Source organism: Euwallacea fornicatus, chromosome 39, assembly GCF_040115645.1.
Source record: "Euwallacea fornicatus isolate EFF26 chromosome 39, ASM4011564v1, whole genome shotgun sequence".
In the NCBI taxonomy this organism is placed as follows: Eukaryota; Metazoa; Arthropoda; class Insecta; order Coleoptera; family Curculionidae; genus Euwallacea; species Euwallacea fornicatus.
This window is the reverse complement of record NC_089579.1, coordinates 967,761-987,974: the sequence shown is the minus strand read 5'-3', so window position 1 is coordinate 987,974 and position 20,214 is coordinate 967,761. Positions and strand designations below refer to the sequence as shown.

Here is a 20,214-nt window from a genome sequence, read left to right as displayed (position 1 = left end):
AAACGGGAGCGTCCTTCACCGTGCGAGACTGACCATGTAAGTGACACTCAGAACATGTCGGTGCAGAGAATCTGAGGCTTTATAATTTAGACGGCGATTGTTGAACCGACCACGAAGAAATACCAGTGAGTACCGCTGAGCCGAGCCGTGAAGTTTAACTGAGCCAGTGGTGTGGCGACGACAGTGATGGAGAGCACGCACTAAAAGTTTGTGTCGGATAGACGTTAGGAGTGCGCAAGAAGTAATGCCCTTTGAAGATAGCTAGAGCGCAGCTCTGCATTGGATGCGGACGAAGAGTTACACTAAACGATGGAGAAGTCTTTGATAAAAATCTGCCCTTAGTTGTGACAAACGCGGCAGCGGTCCTGAAGACGGCATCCAAAGGAAACATACCACTCAACATCCAAAGTCCACGTGTCGCAGGACAGCAATCGAGGCAAAAAGGGGGGACCAAGTCCTTCTAACGTTAGTAACGATTTCGATTCCGACTCGAGGGCGATTTTGGCGGGTTCCCGCTCTGGACTGCGGATGAGGGTCATGCTGTGGGGGAGAATTAAAATGAACTCTAAAAAGCAAAGAATTCCTTATATTTCCACTTTGGTAAGAACGTCATACGACACCCTGTATACAAACAGGCCTCATTTAGTAGTGAACCAACAAATTTGTTAGTTAATATGTGTATAACGAGATTCAGTTCAATTTATTTACTACTAACAGTAATGAAAAAAAACAACAGGTGAAGTGATTCTGGTGAGCTGAATTAAAGGGGATTTATCAGTTTGCTTACTGGACAAACCCGCTTAATGATTTACTTATCAAGTTAAAAAAGTCAGTTCATAAGTTGAACACATTCTAAAAGATATTCACATGATTCTTGCGTTTTACAGCTACGTTACTAACACTAACTAGGCGACCTAATCTAAGCGTTTAAGGTACAAACTTTAACATAATTAACCTATATCTACACGATAACAGCTAGAGTTGTGGTGGGAAAGTGTTCTCTACATTTGTACTACTCACAATAATTATTTATCTTAGAACAGCTGTTGCAAATAAGGCAGTGACTTTGCGGTCACATCTTACGAATATCGAGTCGAATATCATTCATAATAATAATTACTAAATTTCAATTACCAATAGGAAATTTCATCGATATTTCAATATCAGGACATAAGAATATTGCACTAAAAGTGACACGAACCGAAGTTCCCTACCACGATTCTATAGTTTGTCAGCAAAAATGTAAATTATCCGCAAATATCAAATAAAGGTTTAAGCAATTTCGGTGACTCTTCTCCGCACGTGCACTTATACCTATGAGTGTGCACATAGCCACAAAAAAACGTATACTTTTTGCGATTAAAGTACTGTAAAATCACTTCGTGTGCAAGTGCGCCTGCTTCATCAATGCCCTTTTATCCATTGTACAGATAGTACCAGGTGAGGCGAAAACGCGGAGCGCAAGCGCGAGAAGGATTACGCAAAGCCTGGCATGCCTCCGACAAAGAGCAAAGAAGTGGGCGGGGTCAGTTCGGCTGACGCCCCCCGCTTCGACGTTTGGATTAACATCGATTCCGCTGCCTTTGCGGCTAATGGTCAGTTTCAAAGACATTAAAGCAAAACGCAGGAACGTGAGTGAGTAAAAAAATCACTAGAACTTATAATGCTAAACATTTCGGGGCGGTCAGAGATCTGGTGACGTTGGCCTGGCTCCACCCACGCCCGCTTCCAAGTCTCGCAACCCACCACGTCGATCCTTGTCAGAGGCGCATTAAACCTTATGCGGTCCTTCTCCCACTTGCGCGATCCCTATGTCTCCATTTGCACTGGTTATAACTGTATACTGTATTTCTACTCCGTATTCATTGCATCTACTACTACGTACTACTACGTAAACGCAAGAAGTCCAACTTAAAATTATTCCTCGCAGGAAATAAATATTCTGTTCAATTCGGCTTGTCGATTGAAGTTGAACGGGCATCAGACTTCGTCAGAGGAAATAATAAGGCATCTGCGAGGTACAAAGTCTATTTCCGCTGGCTCTTTAAGTCACACATGTTGCTATAACGGCCTGTTCTCTCATCGTAGCTCAGTTCCGATAGCCAAGAAAACTGACTGCAGATCGTCGGGAACTATGCGCAAGCAGTACCTACCGATATATCGCGTTTTTTTTTTGTTGTCTCGGATGGGTTCGAAATGGGTTCCCCGTTATCGGAACAAACTTGAGACCTTATACCGTTCAACGTCACGATCTCAATGGACGTTGGTTGCCGCCTTGCTTAACAGACTCGCTAACTTTTCAAACCCAATCTTGTTCGCGGTTTTCTATGCCCGTCATAGCAAGATAACTTCATTCAATTGAGCGCAGGAAAACACTCCTGCGTCCTAGGGAGTAAAGCATTCTCCTCCCTGGCTGGCAAAGAGAAAGGAAAAAAGAAAAAAGCGAATAGAAGAAAGAAATACACAACAATTATTTGCCCGACAGGGGGAAGCGCCACTTTTACTCCCGCTGGTCTTTGACCTTACTGACGGCGTTCCATTTGCTAAAATGTCTTTTTTTTATATATATAAAACAAGTTTTGATCGCACGAAAAAATTCGAGCCACACCTACGGAAGAAAGCGCCTTTTACTCCCTCGAACGTTGGCGCCCTCTGCTTCGCGCAGGGCTTCAAACTATCAACGGGAATAAAGGAAGCACTTTCTTTCCTTGTTGCGCAAATAACTATCGTTTTTTCGGAAATTTGTGGTTCCTACGAATACGACGTTGGTGTGCGAGCCGCAGGCTGGCGCGGTGTCACATGAGTACTTGAAACTGGCCTTAGGACACGTTCGTACTGGCCGAGTACCCGCAATGCGGCTACCCGTCTGATCGCATGCAATGAAGCTGTACGTTTACTTAAGGGAAGACCATTTCTGTTCGCGCTACCAACCGCACGATAGTGCGAATGGAAATTAAGTTTCCGCCAACCGCATCACGATTACTCGGTTGGCGTGCGCGTGCCCTCAGGCCCGGCCTTTTACGCCCTGGGTACCGGCGCCATCAAGGCAACGTTAATGGAAATAAAGAAATTCACCGATTCTCTGCGTTTGTCTAATCGTTTCTGCGGACATTATTATTTACTAGTAGTTACCAGGAGTGCGAAAACTCGGGCCTTTGCCACACTACTCCTGATTCATCCTATCTAGACAAAGCATTAACGAATACGCAAACAGGTGTAGAGCCCTAATATTCCTAATAAATTGCTTAAACGTTTGTTCAATACGAATTAGTAACTCATTGGGCGCATTCAGGGAATTGGCAGCCGTTGAGTGCTACACCACTCGAAGCTTGAATTCTCTGACTGCTTTGTGTCTGGCAGTTCGGTTGGAGAACCAGCTGTTAGGCTGATCTTGCGAAAACTAAAGGCTCAAATATCCAGCGCTACGGAAAGACGTAACGCTGCAACGGAGCGCGACGCCGTTCCCTGAATCCCCTTATTAATGTATTATTTTGAAATTCTTCAGTCATACTCACGCCTTCATAAATAAATCAGAAAATCGTATAAATTATCAACAGCAAAGTTTATTCGTTAATAAAGGAAAACTTAAAATTTCCGCAGTCTCATGGGTATCAATAAATAACTGAGAAAAAGTCGAAATTACGAATAATGGGTCTGACTAGTCGGTACTAGTTTGCCACCATACGCGAAAAGCATTGAATATCCTCAAAAAAAGGACAATAAAAATTGACCGTTGTAAGACACCAAATGCATAAATTATTATTCTTCGGGACTGAAATCGACCGATGAAAGGTCGAGAACTGATATGAAAAATGCGCCCCATTTCGACGTCGACTAACTCAAAAATTTGAATTGCGGGGGTATTTATAAATTGAGGAAAGCAGGTTACTTTTGAGGGAGCACTGTAAAATTATTTTACCTACTAGTGGCCGCAATTATTACCCTTTTAAATGTAAAAACGAATTAACGTTCTAAAACGAATCACAATGTTACATAGAACTGAACTGTTCTAACTCGTTTCTGGATAAGAGAGAAAACAAATAATTGAAATGGCCGAGAAGCCACTTAGTCGCCCCAGTTTTCTTCATCTGTATCCATAGCATTTTGTCCTTCGTCGTCGGAAGCTATGCGGGAGAAAACACTCTTTTAGTCTCTTCGCTTTGACGTTGATAGAAAATAAAGAATCTCGTCCTTACCATCGGCAAAAACTGTATCTGATTCGGTGGTGTAGAGTCCCTGTTTAAGCCTCTTTTTTGCCAATGCTTCGATCTCTTCTTTGGTACGTTCCTTGCGAAATTCGTATACCAACGGATAGATGCATTCTATAGCGGTCTGAACGTCAGCAACGCTGGGAGCTAAAAGCATGGAAAAGAACGTGAATTCGTTAGGTCAGCGCAAAAAGTGCCGCATCGCAAATCAATCACCATCAAGCACTGATCAATAAGAACAATGAAAAATTCAGCATTATATAATTTCCCCAAGCTCCACGGCCGATTTACCGAATCTCATTTATCGATATTTGCAAAAAAAGCGCTTTGGGGATATTGCGCTGTGGCTACCTGTTTTTCCTGAAAACTCTCGAATAAATGAGGAAATACGGTGCGTTCGAAAGAAAAGTCGCCGAACTTAGGCATCGCCGCCTGGTAAAGGGTCCAACGCGCTTTAACCACGATTTCTACATTGAAAAACCATCGTAGCTTGCTATACTGGGTCTAACCCGAAAGTGTTTCATAACAGAAGTACTTGCGCGGCCTTGGCCGGATTAGTAGGCGCGATGCCACCGCCCCCTGAAGTGACGCCTGTGGGCGGTCCCGAGGGAACGACGGTGAAGAGAGGAGGGGCTTTAGCGGGCAGGCGCCTCCCCCTACAGGGTGAATCCCACACGACCTGGTCGCCAGCCTAGCAGGCGGGACACCTTCAGAAGGTTTTCCCCCCTCTATAATAAAAAAAAAACAGAAACACTTGTACATTAAAGTTTTAGTAAAAAATTACGAATTAATTAAACCCTGTGCGGGATAAGGGGCGGTGATTCCCGACACGAGCTAAAAAAGCACTCCCAGACGGGCGGTGGCACATGAAAGTATTTTATCGTTCTGTGACAACCGTGTAAACCCCGAATTATCGAAGGGTTCTTGATGGACTTCTGCTAAGAAGTCCTGTGTGTGGGAACAGTGGCAGCAGGAGCAGGTATGTCGTTCGCCCAAGTTCATTCTTTAGCAATGATAATATACAGTTGGTGTATAACTGTGCGTTAATGGCCATGACATGGTATTATCAAAATCCCCTGCACTCGCCCGTCGATCAGGGTGCGGGCGCCGTTCCTTCGGGCGTCCTGTCTTGTAACTTGGAGGTGTTACGTGCGGCCTGAACGACACGGATAGGTCGGGAATGATCGGAGAGGTAATCCCCGCCGTTCCCGTTGGGATTCCACCTGTTGGTCGCAGGTGTGAGTCCACACTTATTTTAGGGGGGCACTAGCTAGTTGTCGAAGACATTCACATTTCGATACGTAAACGCTTTCGGTGTGTAACCTACGTAGCAAACTACGGCTATTTTTCAACGTAGAAATGGTGGCCGAAGTTCGACCGCTAGAAGTTAGAATACCTTGTGTACAGGGTGCCCGGGAATAACGTTGAAATATTCTGGGAAATGATTCTGAAGATTAAAATATTTAAAAAAGCTCTCGTAAACATACTCCAAAAATTGCCTCTTAAAGAGGTTGCGGCCCCTTAAAGGTGGAATTCTGAAAATGTCTTTTCTTAATAAATTAATATTTATATTATATATAATTAATATTTTCGAAGTGGTTTGCGTTAAAACTACGAAATTCGGTGTGCGGTAATAAGTCGGAATGGAAAAACATAGTGCGTTAATAATTGCACAAATTTTAGTCAGGGGCGTCGCATGCAGGGACCTCCTGAGTATATGTCCTAATTTTTCCGTTTGCGACATTTCTTAATTTTTGAAATGAAATTACTGAATCGCAAATGTTTTTCAGTCAAAAAGGTTCTCTTATTTCGTGTAGACCGTATTCCAGAAAAACGAGCCTCTGTAAACCGATGCACGATTGCATGGACATCGATGTCTGTGAAGGAAGGAGTTGGCCGATCCATTGAGATGAACGAAACCCATTTTCGATATTGGTTGTGAATAAGTGATAGGTTCTCAATAACATTAGTTTTGTTATTGCTGGCCAACAAAAGCATATTTCCACTACGAGGACGTCTACGATATGTATCACGATGCGTTCCAATGCTCGTGTAATTGTACATGGGTTCGTTAAAACCCATTTTTCTGGTGTACGGTCTATCCTAACGGGACGAAACGAGGGGCCTCTTTTGTGTTTAAAAACGCTTGCCATTCACGCGAAAAATTAAGAATGTCACAAACGAAAAAGTTGGAATGGCATTTGTGCAGGAGGTCCCCGTACGTGACGCCCCTGCCTAAAGTAATACACAAAAAAGTGTTTCCACACAAACTTGTTTATAACTATAAATAGTTTCAGCGCAAACTGTTTCGAAAATACTGCAAAAAATCATCTTCAGGGTCCCCCCCCCCTCCTGTTAAGTGGTTCCGACTCCTTCAAGAGCCAACGTCCGGGGTACGTTTATCAGAACTTTTCTTTGTTGTTTTAACCTTTTGGACCGCCCGCCAAAGTACTTCGACGGCATTTCCGGACACCCTGTGTAAGCAACTAGAAATTAGGAAGGCCGACTAAGTCTCTTACCGGTTACTGTGACGCTTCCAGTTGAAAATATTTTCAATGTCGCTTTTGGATTTTGCAGCCTGTAGGTGACGCCAGGATGCAGCTCTGGTTCGTAGCTGAAAAGATTGTTATGAGCAAATTCAATTTAGAAAACTCAAATGCGGAGTTCGTCGAAACATCCGGAGGAACTCAATGGCTCTCTCCGAATGCACACTTTGTGAGTCGCAACATTTAGTGTGTCACCGTGGGACGTTTCGAGGAAGTACATACGTGTAACAGCTTAGAATTAGGGACACACTATCTATACGTCGATTTGCATCCATCGAAGCGAAATAGCTCACAAATTGTGCAACTTCACTGTAAGGCAATTAAATGCGACGATAAGCTCTTTTTCGACGTAGTTTCATGATGCAACAGCATAATACTAAGGCTCCACTTGAAGGTTTAGAATTTATACTACTCCTTGATGTCCGAGTCGGTTCTATTTTCACGGACACTGTGAAAGATATTACGCGAAAGTCAGGCGTCAAAACTTGGGCCCCTTCGAGGGTATCGCGGCAAAAAGGTGTTGCAAAAGGCCGTTTTGTTTTCTGGCGATTTGCAATTCTGCACACGTCTGCATCTCTCATCTTTATCAACGCCGAATTGCACGTACCTTGAAAACTGTTCATTCTAAGAGAGCCGACGATTAACAAACTTGTATTAAAACCGAAGGTAGAATCCCGAAATGCAGCAATATACGAGGTGTTCCCTTCGAAATTGGCAAATGTCGATTTCCCGTGCAACCGGAAGTGTGACGTCATTACAAATGCGGTGAGAGTCGGATATGACGTCAGCGGCGCGACCGAGTGGAGAAGTGTAGCTGCATCAAGCTTTTTTTTATAATTAAAAAACATGAAAAAACGAAATATTAATTAAAAAAATATATTAAAATTCTCGCAGATAAACCATAAAACGTAAATGATTTAATTCAATTTCTAACTGCACGGTAAAAATATATTTTTTATTTAAATATCCTGTAGCTTTTTTTCGCATCTTATGACGTAAGTCGGGACAAACCGATTCAATTATCTTTCCTCTTCGAATCGATGTCGTGGATGCATCGAGGTTCCAACACGACAACTGACTTAATCCGGAATCTTTTGGCGCTGAAACAACTGCACAGCGCGAAGCTGTTCAGGGTTGTAGAGCTCGTGGGGCTTCTGCGGTTCGCGGCGGCTTTACCACCCCACGGAGTCTTCGTTACTTTCATCTCGGGCTTCGCGAGTGGCGGACGCTTCGTTCGCGATTCGCTCATTAGACCATTTGCTATCAAGTGAAGGGCAACTGTTTCTAAGTCGGTCGACGATTCATCAGTCAGTGCGAGGTTTTCTTTATCACGGTAAGAGGCGAATCAAATTTTTCGAAATAGTTATTTGCTCTCCTCGTCGTTCCAGCTGAAGACCATTCGCCTCTTCGAAGCCGTCGGCTGCCGGTGCTAGTCGCAAACCTGCATGTCTAAATCAATTCGTGATCGTTTGAGGTCGTACCCCGCTCCGTGCTTCGGAAATCGTTGATGTTGCATTCATAGCGACGATAAGAGTAACCGTCCCTTTGGACGTTCGCTCGCCTGCGCCCTTCTTTCCTTTAATTTTCAATGCTTTGTTCGGAGTCACTTTGTAGAAAAACATCCGTTTCATCTGCGATGAAAGTCTCATCGTTCTGGTAATCTTTTCGAATTTCTGGCCGCACTCAGCTAATTTTTCCGTATGCAACGTTATGCCTTTGCCGGAAGCACTTAGTCTGCCTTTCTGAGCGTTCGCATTCCGAGCCTGCGGCCATTATTTTGGCAGACTGTTCCCCTTTTGCCTGCAACTCTGATCCTTTACCCCTTTCCTTTTTAAACTGCTCAAGCAATGCCTGATCCATGGTTGGATACATCAAATTTTTCCCATGGCAGGAGATTTCTGTTAAACGCATTCTTAATACTTTCTCGATTCTCTGAAATTTTCGCAACAGCCGGATGCGACGAGTGCTACCCGTTTGCAACCGCACTGTTGCTCCCACAAATTTTGAAAATTCTTCCTTTTTTTCTAAAGCAACTTTCGAAAATACAACAAAATTACAATGTAAAAAAGCTGAATACGTGCGATGAACGCGGCCTCCAATCTATACAGGGTGTCCCAGATCAAAGTGCAAATATTTTAACCGTGGCTTCTGCTAACGAAATTAACAAACGCGCATTTTCTCTTTTTGTCCAAAAGTCGGTCGTTTCAGTTCTAGAGACCCTTGAATGTGGGGCCCCATTTGGATAAAATAATTTGTGTTGGAAGAGCCCTGCAAAATTTCATTAAAATGTCTCGAGTAGTTTCGGAAACATTAAAAAAATTGTAATTTTTTAAAGAATCGTTCACACCCTGTATGTCCGCAACGAAGTATTTTTGGGATGTAGTTTTATATAACAAAATTATCTTTATTTCAGCTGCAGAATACGCTCCCGAAGTTATGTACCGTACTTTGGAAACACCCTGTATACACCCTCATGTTTGTTAAACGTACTTTGATCGATGCAGGGGAACGGGGTTGTTCAGCTAATCAGCTTTCTATAGGTTCAATTAGAAAAATGGGCACCTGCGGGGGAGTATCAGTAGATTCAACGATTTTTTATGCTAAAATAACACTTTAGGGAAATTACTATTTTTAGTATGAAACTCCATCGCTTTGGCCCTTGGTAATTTTGAGACCTCCTTTGGCTAGAATCCCCCATACCTGCCTGGCTTGCCTTTATGGAAACCAGCTCCCTACATGGATAATTATAAATAACAACGTGATTTCCCGGGATGTAGTCAATCATCGTCCACCTCCCGTTGTGAGTCATGGCCAAGGGAGGAGAATACTCTTTGTCCAAAAAAACACATGGGCAAATTTGTGCCTTGCGTAAGTGGACAACGAATGGAAAACGTGTGTGTGGCACATGCTATGCAGCTGACCAAGGACCAGGGAGATGGGCAATGGTGATATACAAAAAAATAATAACAATAAGAACGCTCTGACACTTTTAGGCAAGAAGGTTGCGCTAGAGGCCCTTCGGGAATAGTTATTGTCACCACTGGTTATCTCCTTGTTATAGTTGTTACCCACCCATCACCAACAGGGGATTTTTACTTCACTCCATGTGACATAGTCCACATACGCGTTCACCACCGAGTGACGCGAGATGACATGAAGATAGTACCAATTATCCTGCACAACGAAAAAATAATGAGCTTCAGTGCTTCTTTTGTGCACATGTAGCAGGTGCACTTAGAGTTTGTTAGCTAATTACTGATACTTTCATCCGTCGGCATTCATAACCAAACGCCGATTTGGGATTCTCTACTTCTTTCTGGGAATTAAACGGGATTTTCTCGCTGGTACTGTTACCTCACCGGCACTGTTTCATGGAGAGGAAGGACGAATTTTAGGTTTTATATACATACGTATACAGGGTGTTAATTAAGTACGTGCAGATGCTTCAAGGGATGAATCTCCGACCGATTCCAATACGAAGAGTTCCCGTTAACGTGTGGTCGCAACGGCCCCGTCTAAGAGATACAGAGCGTTCAAGTTTTAATTTTAACTGTGATTTCCTGTGAATACTTTTGGACGCAGATGAGCCAATCGGATGAAATACAATAGACATTGTCCAAGAGTACTTTTTTGAATCAGACTGGATGCACAATAATGCCCTTAACACAGAAGCGGCCTACAGTGTGGGGCAAGAGAGTCGGGGCCGATTTAAATGTGACGGAACCCGCTACGCGGCGCCCCCTATCAACAATCAAAAAACTAAGATAACGTTTGGGTTTTGCACAATAAAAAGCCCGCGAATATTGAATTTCGTCCGATTGACTCGTCTGCGTCCAGAAATGTTCGCAGAAAACCAAATTTAAATTTAAACACTCTGTATCTGTCAAACGGGGCCGTTGCTACCACACGTCAACGGGAACTTTTTGTATTGGAATCCGTCGAAGATTCATCCCTTGAAATGCCCGCACGTGCCTAACTAACGCCCTGTATGTGGCCCAGTGTGCCTTCTGGAATAGGGGTCGTCGACGAGCTCACCTCTCTAACATTATGGAAACACTGAATTCATTCCACGTTCATTTTCATTCGACTTCAACAACGCTAAATTTCCAAATTTGCAATTCCCTGCTCGTCAGGCCAGGTTCCTATGAACTAAGTGACCTGGAGCTCACCACCGACTTGCGAATCTGACAATAACACTTCAAATTATCGAGTAATAATCTATTTTACCGCATCGCTTTTATGCCATTGTCCGGGAACGTTCAATTCTACGAGTTTGATCTGTTCGTCTGGACGTAAATCCACGTGCCCTATTAATTTCGGTCGATGCCAGAGTTCTCGGAAAAGTTGTGCAAGTTCGTAAAGTAATCCCTACAGATTTCGAAGTGGCCATTACCCTAATTTATGCGATAGAAACCTTTAATGTGAAATAATACGTGTTTAAAATCGATTCCCTTAAACAGCACCTGGAGCTTAAACGGCAGTTTATGCAGGCCGCTGCTCGCGAAAATTGAGTTCCTGCATTGAAATGTTGTTTTCGCTGAAACATTCCTATAATTTTATACCGGATTTAACCCAATTTGAAGCTCCTCAGCGGTGATAACTCAGAGCTCCCAAGGGAAATAAATATTTACGTACAGGGTGTTCGCGCGAAAACACCTTACCCCCCCCCCCCCCCGCTTTTTAATACATCAAAATGCAAAAAGAGCGTCCGCAAGAAGTGCTCGAAAGTTCATGTAGTTTTTCGATGATGGTTCGTGGTTTTATACAGGGCGTTTAATAAACGTCTGGCAGGCCAATATTGCATTTTTCGAACAATTACTATTTCCTACACACTTTTGTTGAGCATTTAAATGCTGCATTCCATTACGGCTCCGCCGGAGTATAAATGTCGCACCGCAGATCTCGTGATTTTTTTTTAATATTTACAAAAACTCCCTCCGGGGCAACGTGGTTCGGTGGCGGAATTCTACAGGGGTACCTTGGTTGGGTCCGAAAACAACGTGGCTGGTGTGGTCAGTAGGGGGCATTCGTGTTGCGTGTGGACCGTCTCGAAATTGAATTCAATAGTTCGTTGCGTTTATAATCAATGTTTTCCGTGAAAAACGGCGTGTACTGAGGAAGAAAGATGCCAAACTTCGTCAGTTTACTTAATATATGAGAAAAATGGCTCAAACGGTCCCCCGACACCGTCGCAGCTCGCAGAGATATAGGTGTTGCCATTTTAGGCCGTTTCGAGAATCGCCAATAACTTTCTTATTCGTTAAAATATTAGATATGCGTTAAAACACCATTACAGCACTCCTTTGAGAGGAATCTAACGAAGTGCCGAGATATTTTCTGCCGTTTTCCTACAAATTGCTATTTTTCCAAATGTAAATCGTATGCGGGCACGGCTCAACTAAATAGGTAATTTCAAACCGTTTTTGACAATGTACAGTGGCGCACGTGTAGGCAGCGGCTTGAAAATTTCGGAAAAATGGACGTATTCACTAAAAAAAAAACTTTGGCAGAGGCGTCAAGATGTTTTTTCGTCGAAATGATGATATTTTTTATTGTATATTTTATTATAAAGAAAAAACCATTTTACAAGAAAATTAAACAAGCTCTCATGAACAAATAAGTAAGGACGACAGCCTCCATATCGAATTATCGCATCAAAATGTCCTTAATAACTTATATTGATTAATTATAAAACGCCCTACATGCACATTTAAATGAACATTGATACTTTGCAGGAGAACCTTCATTCCTAACGACTCCGTGGCAAAGTTGAGGCAACGATTCCATTAAATTGTGGCATCGTTCTTGTAGTACTGCATACCAAATCCGTTTAATTTCTTCACACACTTGAGATGGATTCGTTATGTTTATTCCCGCTTTACATAACACTACAAACTCTCAACGAGATTCAAATCCGGACTGCAAGGAGGCCACTTAACAACACGAATGTGATTTTCCATTAACCGGTCTTTTACAATTTTCGCTATATGTTTGAGGATATCTAGACATTTATGCACGTTCAAAGCACCATCGATTTACACCATCAGTCCCACGCCGTGTCAAGACATACAGCCCCACAATTCAATGTTGCCTTCCCCGTTCTTAATGGTCATTGTGGCATGTCTTGCATTGAATTCCCTGTTAGGAGGTAGTCTAACGTAAGTTCGACCATCAGAAGTCAACCTATTCATTTTAGTTTCGTCCGACTACAGAATACTCCTCCTCCGTGTAGTTATCCGTTCACTGTGCCTGTTTGCAAATTCCAAATGGGCGGTTCTATTTTTCTTTGTTGTTAAAAGCGTTTTTCTGACAACTACAAGGTACGATGGGTGGACGAAAGCGTCCATCTCCAGTGTGGAGCAACGGTGTGAATGGACAAAGTATTGGCGCAGGTGCTTGCCGGGCGCGGAGTGTTTGGTAAGTACTTGCGCAGGATCGGAGTGGAAGGAACCGACCGCTGCTGGTTCTGCGGGGACGACGGAGTAAGTCCGGTGGACGCACCAGAACATACAGCCTGGGAGTGTCCCCAGCAGGAGAACTATCGGGCTGAGGTCAGGGCGAAAGGGCTCGTCTTGGACCGAGGCACGATAGGGCGCGAATTGTTGGAGACCAAGGATGCGTTTGAAAGACCGATGGAAGCGATAGTGACCATGAAGATGGAGCGTGAGAATGAAATTGGGAAGATCGGAGTGAGGACCCGCGGTCGTCCTCACAGACAAACGTTTTTTTGTGACGTCATGCGTGTGAATGTCCGTGTCCCGAAGCAATGCCGAAAGGTGGTTTTAGGGGTTTAGTTGGTCGAATCCCACGCTACCCGGCTGATGACCAAGCCGGGTGTCTTAAGAGGGTTCCCATTTCCTCGCAAACAAAAAAAAAGGTTGAACTGGGTTAAAGCGGTTTCCACATTTACATTAAAACTTTGAAGGATAAATCCAAAAGTTACAATTCTATTTATTTATTTTTTTAAAGAACTTATTTTTAACGTAGAAACTGCCTCGGTGGAACTCGGATCATTCGGAAATGGCAGCCTAGAGAAGTGCAAGAACTGCCATATTTCTCACACGAATATTTCCAAAACAGTCGGCGTCTGGATTGAGGAGAGGCTACACTGAGTATTCTCAGGCTTCCGTGACGATCACAATAACGTAGCAGTATACAGGGTGTTCCATTAAAAGACCAAACGAAAATCAAGTTCGAGACCCCGCCCCGCATAAAACTTGGACCGTTCGTTTCGCCATTAAGTCCAGAATATTTAAGTCTGATAACATAAATTTTGTTCCGGGATAACGCTTCCCGCGTAAATAAGAGTCGTTAGAGCGGTGGAATTGTTCACTATTCTTAATTTAAACTAACGTAGAATAACGTTCGACCCTTGCTAAGAGCTTGGAGGAAACCCCTTGTGTTAACGTCTCCGTGGGAAATCCACCTCCATCTCAGAATCGCCAGTATGTAAGATACGTACGTTACACACTATGCTGCTCTGAATTGCTGGAAAATGACGTGTTATCATTTCAAAAGGCTGATTTGTGTAAATTATTTGTTCATGATCATTCTTATCCAATTTAACCTGCAATTTTTACTAAACTTCCTCATCTGTGCTGGTGATCGTTTAAGTGGTATTTGTTAGAGTTCCGCTTCTCTTTGCATCCGAGGTTGACGTCTCTTTCATGCATAGGTAACCAAGTGTTATCCGTATTTACTGAACCAGAGACACACACACACACACACATATTTATATATACAGTATGTCCCCAGATAGGGTTACCAAGAGGAGAAAGTTCCTTATTTTTTATTGCACGATAAAAGTGCGTTTTTCGTGAAAGTTCTTGCCTGTTCCAAAACAGCCGAGGCAATTTTCTGTTTCGATTTTTTCTCTGTTACAGGGGGGTACCGAAAAATGGGACCGTCGGTCGGAATTTTCGAAAGCCCGATTCTTGTCTTTATGGCGACCGCAATCGAGACCTTGATGTTATCAAGTTTTCGTTACGATAAGAAAAAGGAAAAAACTTCAAGTGCAAATTTCACACCAGAAAAATACGATCCGGTACGAGTGTTAACGCGTCACGAGCGACGCGAAAGTCGGGATTGTAGTGGTACCGGAACCTCACGTGCCGAAACGAAACAGTACCATTGGTGGAAAACGCGGCTTCGTTGAGGGATACGATATCTCGACAAAAACGTCAATTATCCACGATTGCTGCTCGTGGAACGCCCATCCATCAGCAGAAATCCAAACGTTTTGCTTGATCTCGTGGCTCTAAAGCGTGATTAAATGTTGGCTTGAAGGTATGAATTTTAGCTTGTTAAAGGTAATTCATTACAATGAGTCTTGTAGACTCACTGAGTCCATCTCGATACATCTTCCTCCTCCTTAAGTCTGATGTAGAACCGGTAATTGAGGGTTTCTTGGCCATCTTTCGTGCACCACATTTCAAGGCGTTAATATACCGAAGGTTCCGATTAAACTCTTCGACAACTCGGAAAATTGCTTTGTCGCGTTTGCCGTAGCACATTATCGGGAAAATTCGTTGCTCTGGCGTCAACATTGTCCTTTAATTTAGCCCTTTGCACTCGCATGTCGTCACGTAAACGCTATAATACGTTTTACCGTTGCGCTCGTACAGTTGCCATCCTACCTTTTACCACTGCATTCCTACGCGTGTCGCCGCCGAAAATAATAATAATAATAATAATAATAGTAACAACATTAATCGTCGTCTATTATTACATATTTATCACACAAACATTAAAATCTCCGCCACTGGCCTATTAAAACAATTAAATTACCGGTCAAAAATTGCCAATATTAGTGATAATGCGTGTATAATAGGTCAGTTCTACGCCTCAAACGGTTCCCGAGATATCATAATTTTTTATATATATATATATATATATATATATATATATATACGATTTTTAACACCCTGTATCTTGGAAACGGCGCGTTCGCAGGCCCATGCTGGTAGAATTTGTTTGTTCTTACAATGAGCCAAGGAATGACGCGCTTCATTTGCAGACGCACGTTTTGCAACACCCTGTATAGTAAATGTTCGCTATTCGAGGGTGTGAAGTTTAGGGAAAAAAACGTGTTTTTTTTTTTAATTTTAGCTACTAAATCTGCGAATTATAAATATTTTCGAAAGAACCTCTTTCGTCTTGATCCAAAATGAAAAAGTGATTCCAAGTCGACTTTAGTCTTCGAACGTACATGAATGGGTTCGAAGGGTGAGGGGTCTTGTTTGGGGCTGCCACGAGAAGGAGACATTTGGACCTACTTTTCGGCAATTTTCCAAAACGAAAATGAACACTGATTCGACCGTTTTGGAAGTAGCAAAAACTTTCATGGAGAATACACTTTTCTCGGGGAAACGATAAGAAACTCTTTCCTCTTGGCGACCGCATCCGGGGACGTGCGGTACATTCCCAATTATAGGGTTCGCTGCTAGCAGTTCTTCAGTAGCAATGCAAGCACGATTCTATTTAATTCCGGGGGTCTTATCGAAGACGTGCCGGCATATGTATGTATATTTGACCCATAAAATTTCTCATTTTTAGTGTTTAGTCATTCCTTCTTTTAAATGCCTGGCAGCTTCAGCAATACGAAAGTTCTCACCCTCGCCGTGAATTGTATACGAGGTGTTTACCAAAAATGTGGCGAAAACGAGAAGTAATTGTCAAGAAAGTGTGCTTGTGCCTATGGATTGTTTTCCGAAATTTTACTCTTACGCAGACACAGCAAGATTTCATATCAGAAATGGCTTTTTTCGGAAAACTTTCATCCCAGCTGACGAAATTTAATGAATTTTGGGGCACCCGTGCACCACACCAAACTTGACATACGACCCAACACTTCCTTCTACGTCTTCGGCGATGCGGGGAGGGAACTACCCCAAACTCCTTTAACGCCCACCTTTTAAGGTCTTTGAACTTTTCCATCGTTATGTGGTTCATTAGATTTCCTGCGTACCCGAGAAAAAGAAGGGTACTCTTCATTGATGCACGTAGGCCTAATTGTCCTCCAGGTAAACAGTACTTTGTCCAAGAGGGTGTTTTAAAGAAACGTGGAATTTTGCGTGTACTTTCAATCTACCACCTCGATACAAAAGAGACAATATTTTTGTTTAAAAACTGTTAAAAGTAAATTCTTTATGTTGATATAAATTTGATCACCTGGGCGAAGTCGCTCAGGAAACACCATCTTTGCTATCGACTTTTCAAGAGCTACATTTCTGTAAAAGTAAGTGGTTTGAAAACAATTCATAAGCATAAATATTACCTCTTGACGAGGGTTGGAGATGTTGCCCACATTTCTGGAAACACCCTGTGTATGACATATTTCGTGTCGTTTTCGTTTTTCCTTTCTAAGTCTTCAACGCACGGTATTTTCTGTCCTACAAACTGCTCTAACACTAAGTGTGCTTTCTAATCGTGCAATCTCACATGATGTGCCTGCTACAAAATGAAAATACATCTGTTATAGATCCATTTTAGTTTTGCCTCATCAGAGACTCTCTGAAATCTTGAAATTTGTGTGATAATGTCATTCTTAGTCGACTTTAACACGTACTGAGCAATTCCAACAATCCGACAACCCTTACCTGTCTTCGTAGGCCCTCAAGCAACATAAAATATGAACAATTCGCCGCAAACTATAGAGCACATTGAAGATATCTCTGATTTTTTTTTGACTCTGTCTTTACCTGTATTTGTACCTGTTGGCGCTGCAGCAAGGGCGGAAAAGGAAACAGATACAACTGGAAGTTTAGACTTCCTCCTGGAAAATCTACCAGAATTGAATTGTTTCGATCAGTACTGACTAGTTTGGTGCTTGCTATTTCACGTTTGGGACATTTTCGTGCTGCTCTGTTTTAAATTGGACTTACACTCCACTTTTCATGAAAAATGTATAGTTCAACATTCGAAGAAGCATTTTTTTGCTGCAAGCATGAACTTTTCCAACATTTAGTCATTGCAAAACATACGTGCGATTATAAATACTTTAAAAGTATGAATCAAACCCGACAATCGACTCCGGTTATCACGGGTCTATCTTTGATTAAGTGCCCATTTAAAACGCTCTTGTTAAAAATTAAGCTGAATGGTCCGAATGCTTGCTCTCGAGTACAGTTCCTGAATTTGGCCTTTCGTAGAATTGCTTCCGTTTTTTGGGGGTGGTCACAGGGCGGCGTCTGTCGACGGAAAACCTGGCAACACACTTTAAATCAACGCGTTCACATTGTAGTAGGGCTTCGCGCGATGGTATGCCGCTGCGAGAAACGTAATGCGCGGTGCTCGTTACTGGAGCCTGCCAGTGCATGGGAGAGGATGAATGTACCAACTGATGTGTCTTTACAGTGGTGCTTTGCTGGAACTCACGTTGTGTCCCCAAGTTCCAGATATACGCACTAAATATTCTGTGTGAATAGTTACAGAATTCAGGCATTAATTATCAATGTTCCACGAGTTCATAAGATAACACCGGGAAAAAAAACAAGTAAACAAGTATAACAACTCTTAAAATGAGAATTTTGTCAATTCGACTAAAATTTGAATGTATATATTATACCATATAGTATATTTACAACGGTATTTCAACCTGATTCTTGCTTGGTGACTAGAAATTTGTTATTTTATTGAAGGATAATGTTCGTCTCTCCCCAAACCTCTGCTGAATGGAGGAATCACTTCATTTTTTATTACTTATTTAGCTCACAAAGATTTTTGATTTGAATTGTTCCAATTTACATTCGAGCTATGCACTGAAGCAATAAATTGACAATTTCCGCAATCAAGGAGTACATTTTGACAAGGAGTATAATAAAAAAAATATTAACTTTGAGATGAATGTTAACACATACCCAACTACATGACTTTTCTTAATGGAACTCAGGTGGCCTTTGTCCTCTTTTATAACCTGGGGCTTTGCCAAACCAAAGGGTATATTAAAAACATACCTTCAGATTAACACTGATTTACTTATATAGGTATTGGTTGCCAATATCCATTGAGAACGGCCGATTATCAGGCAATAATTAATTAAATAAATAAAAAGTTACTTACTCTGCTTCCTTGTGTTGCTGTGAAAATGGGGTAATCCTAATTGCAAAGGGCATGGAACAAGTCCCCAGAACATTCACCACTTTGTAGTTGTTAAATCTAACATTGAAACCTAATTTTTGCAGACATCTTGCAAATTTCCGAGCTGCCATTTTCGCCGCGTCTTCACTGGTAGCACCAGTGCATGTAACTTTACCCGAAGACCAAATACTAGCAGTAGTATAAGGACGGCGCAACTTCATAGTGATCATAGCATTTTCTTTGCGATATTCAACGTTCGTACCGTTCAAAGCGATTTCCCGAAGGTTCAAGTGACAACGAACACTAAAACTACACACTACATTATTGATTACTATGTCTATTTCTGGTTCAGCCTCTTCTGGTTGCTGAGAGTTTTCTTCAGAGTCTTCAACTCTAAGTTCCTGCTCGGGACTGTCCAGTGCTTCATCTTTGATTTCTGGGCTTTCGTAATGGTTTTGAGGGATCATACTGTCATATCCATTTAAAGGTTGCATTTCATGTGTGTGACGTCCTAAACTGGTGCCATTAGATAAAGACTTTAGAGCGTTCTTTTGAACGGCAGTGGCCATTCTTAGAGAAAACGAGCCCTTAGCACCTGATTCTACAACTGAAAAACGATCATGAGTGTATGGGAGGAGCTTTTTAGGCTAACTTTTTGCTATAATTAGAAGCACGAAGTTAAACCCCTTTGTGCAATTTCATGTGCCTTTAATAAGAGTGGATCAAATCAAAATGCAAATGCAACTTTCAGTGTTAAAAGAATTGTGTTACAAACTCGAGAAAAGGGTTTTGAGCCCACACGCACAGGAAGCACAAAAGAACTGACTATTAGGTGTTATAAACAGCAACGATGTTTTGGAACTTACCTTAGGTCAATGCCTAGGATTACAACAGCAAAACGGACAAAGAATTCGTAATAAACTTGATGAATTTATGGGGTATTTTAATTTTTATGTAGCAAATGAACCCTTTGAACTGCAGGAAGCCATGACACTAATCCCGTCTGACCATTCGGGCCGACTGACGAAGAGAAAATTAATTGGATAATTTTTGACGCATGAGGGCGTTGAAGGCGGCTAAAATCGGTTGATGTTTGACAATTTTTATCGACAGAGGATTAGGCGTTTTTGAGTCACTATGAATCTATTGAACTCATTTTGTTCTTTAATATACGGAAAAAACGTTGATGCAAAGTTCTTTTTATAATAAATGTAGCTAGTTAGAAACGTTCACATTTCCACATACTACTTCTAAGTCGTATCTTCAATCGCGCTTTATTCGTCATATTCACAGTTCTTTCTGCTCCGAATCGACCGCGCAAAATCATTCATCGATATCGAGAACCAAAGTTGATCGACAGGAGATCGATCGTTCGCCCACCC

The 20,214-nt window shown here is 42.2% G+C and overlaps 1 protein-coding gene across 1 annotated transcript; it reads right to left on the bottom strand.

Annotated features, from left to right (window-relative positions):
* Positions 1 to 566: 566 nt before the first annotated feature.
* LOC136349709 (TATA box-binding protein-like 1) lies at positions 567 to 19,876 on the bottom strand. The gene is made up of 5 exons (XM_066301433.1): positions 19,699 to 19,876; positions 18,815 to 19,439; positions 6,728 to 6,822; positions 4,197 to 4,355; positions 567 to 4,124 (listed from the first exon to the last, which is right to left on the bottom strand). The coding sequence occupies exons 2-5, from the start codon at positions 19,399 to 19,401 to the stop codon at positions 4,066 to 4,068; spliced, it is 900 nt and encodes a 299-aa protein (XP_066157530.1). The 5' UTR covers positions 19,402 to 19,439; positions 19,699 to 19,876; the 3' UTR covers positions 567 to 4,065.
* Positions 19,877 to 20,214: the final 338 nt, after the last annotated feature.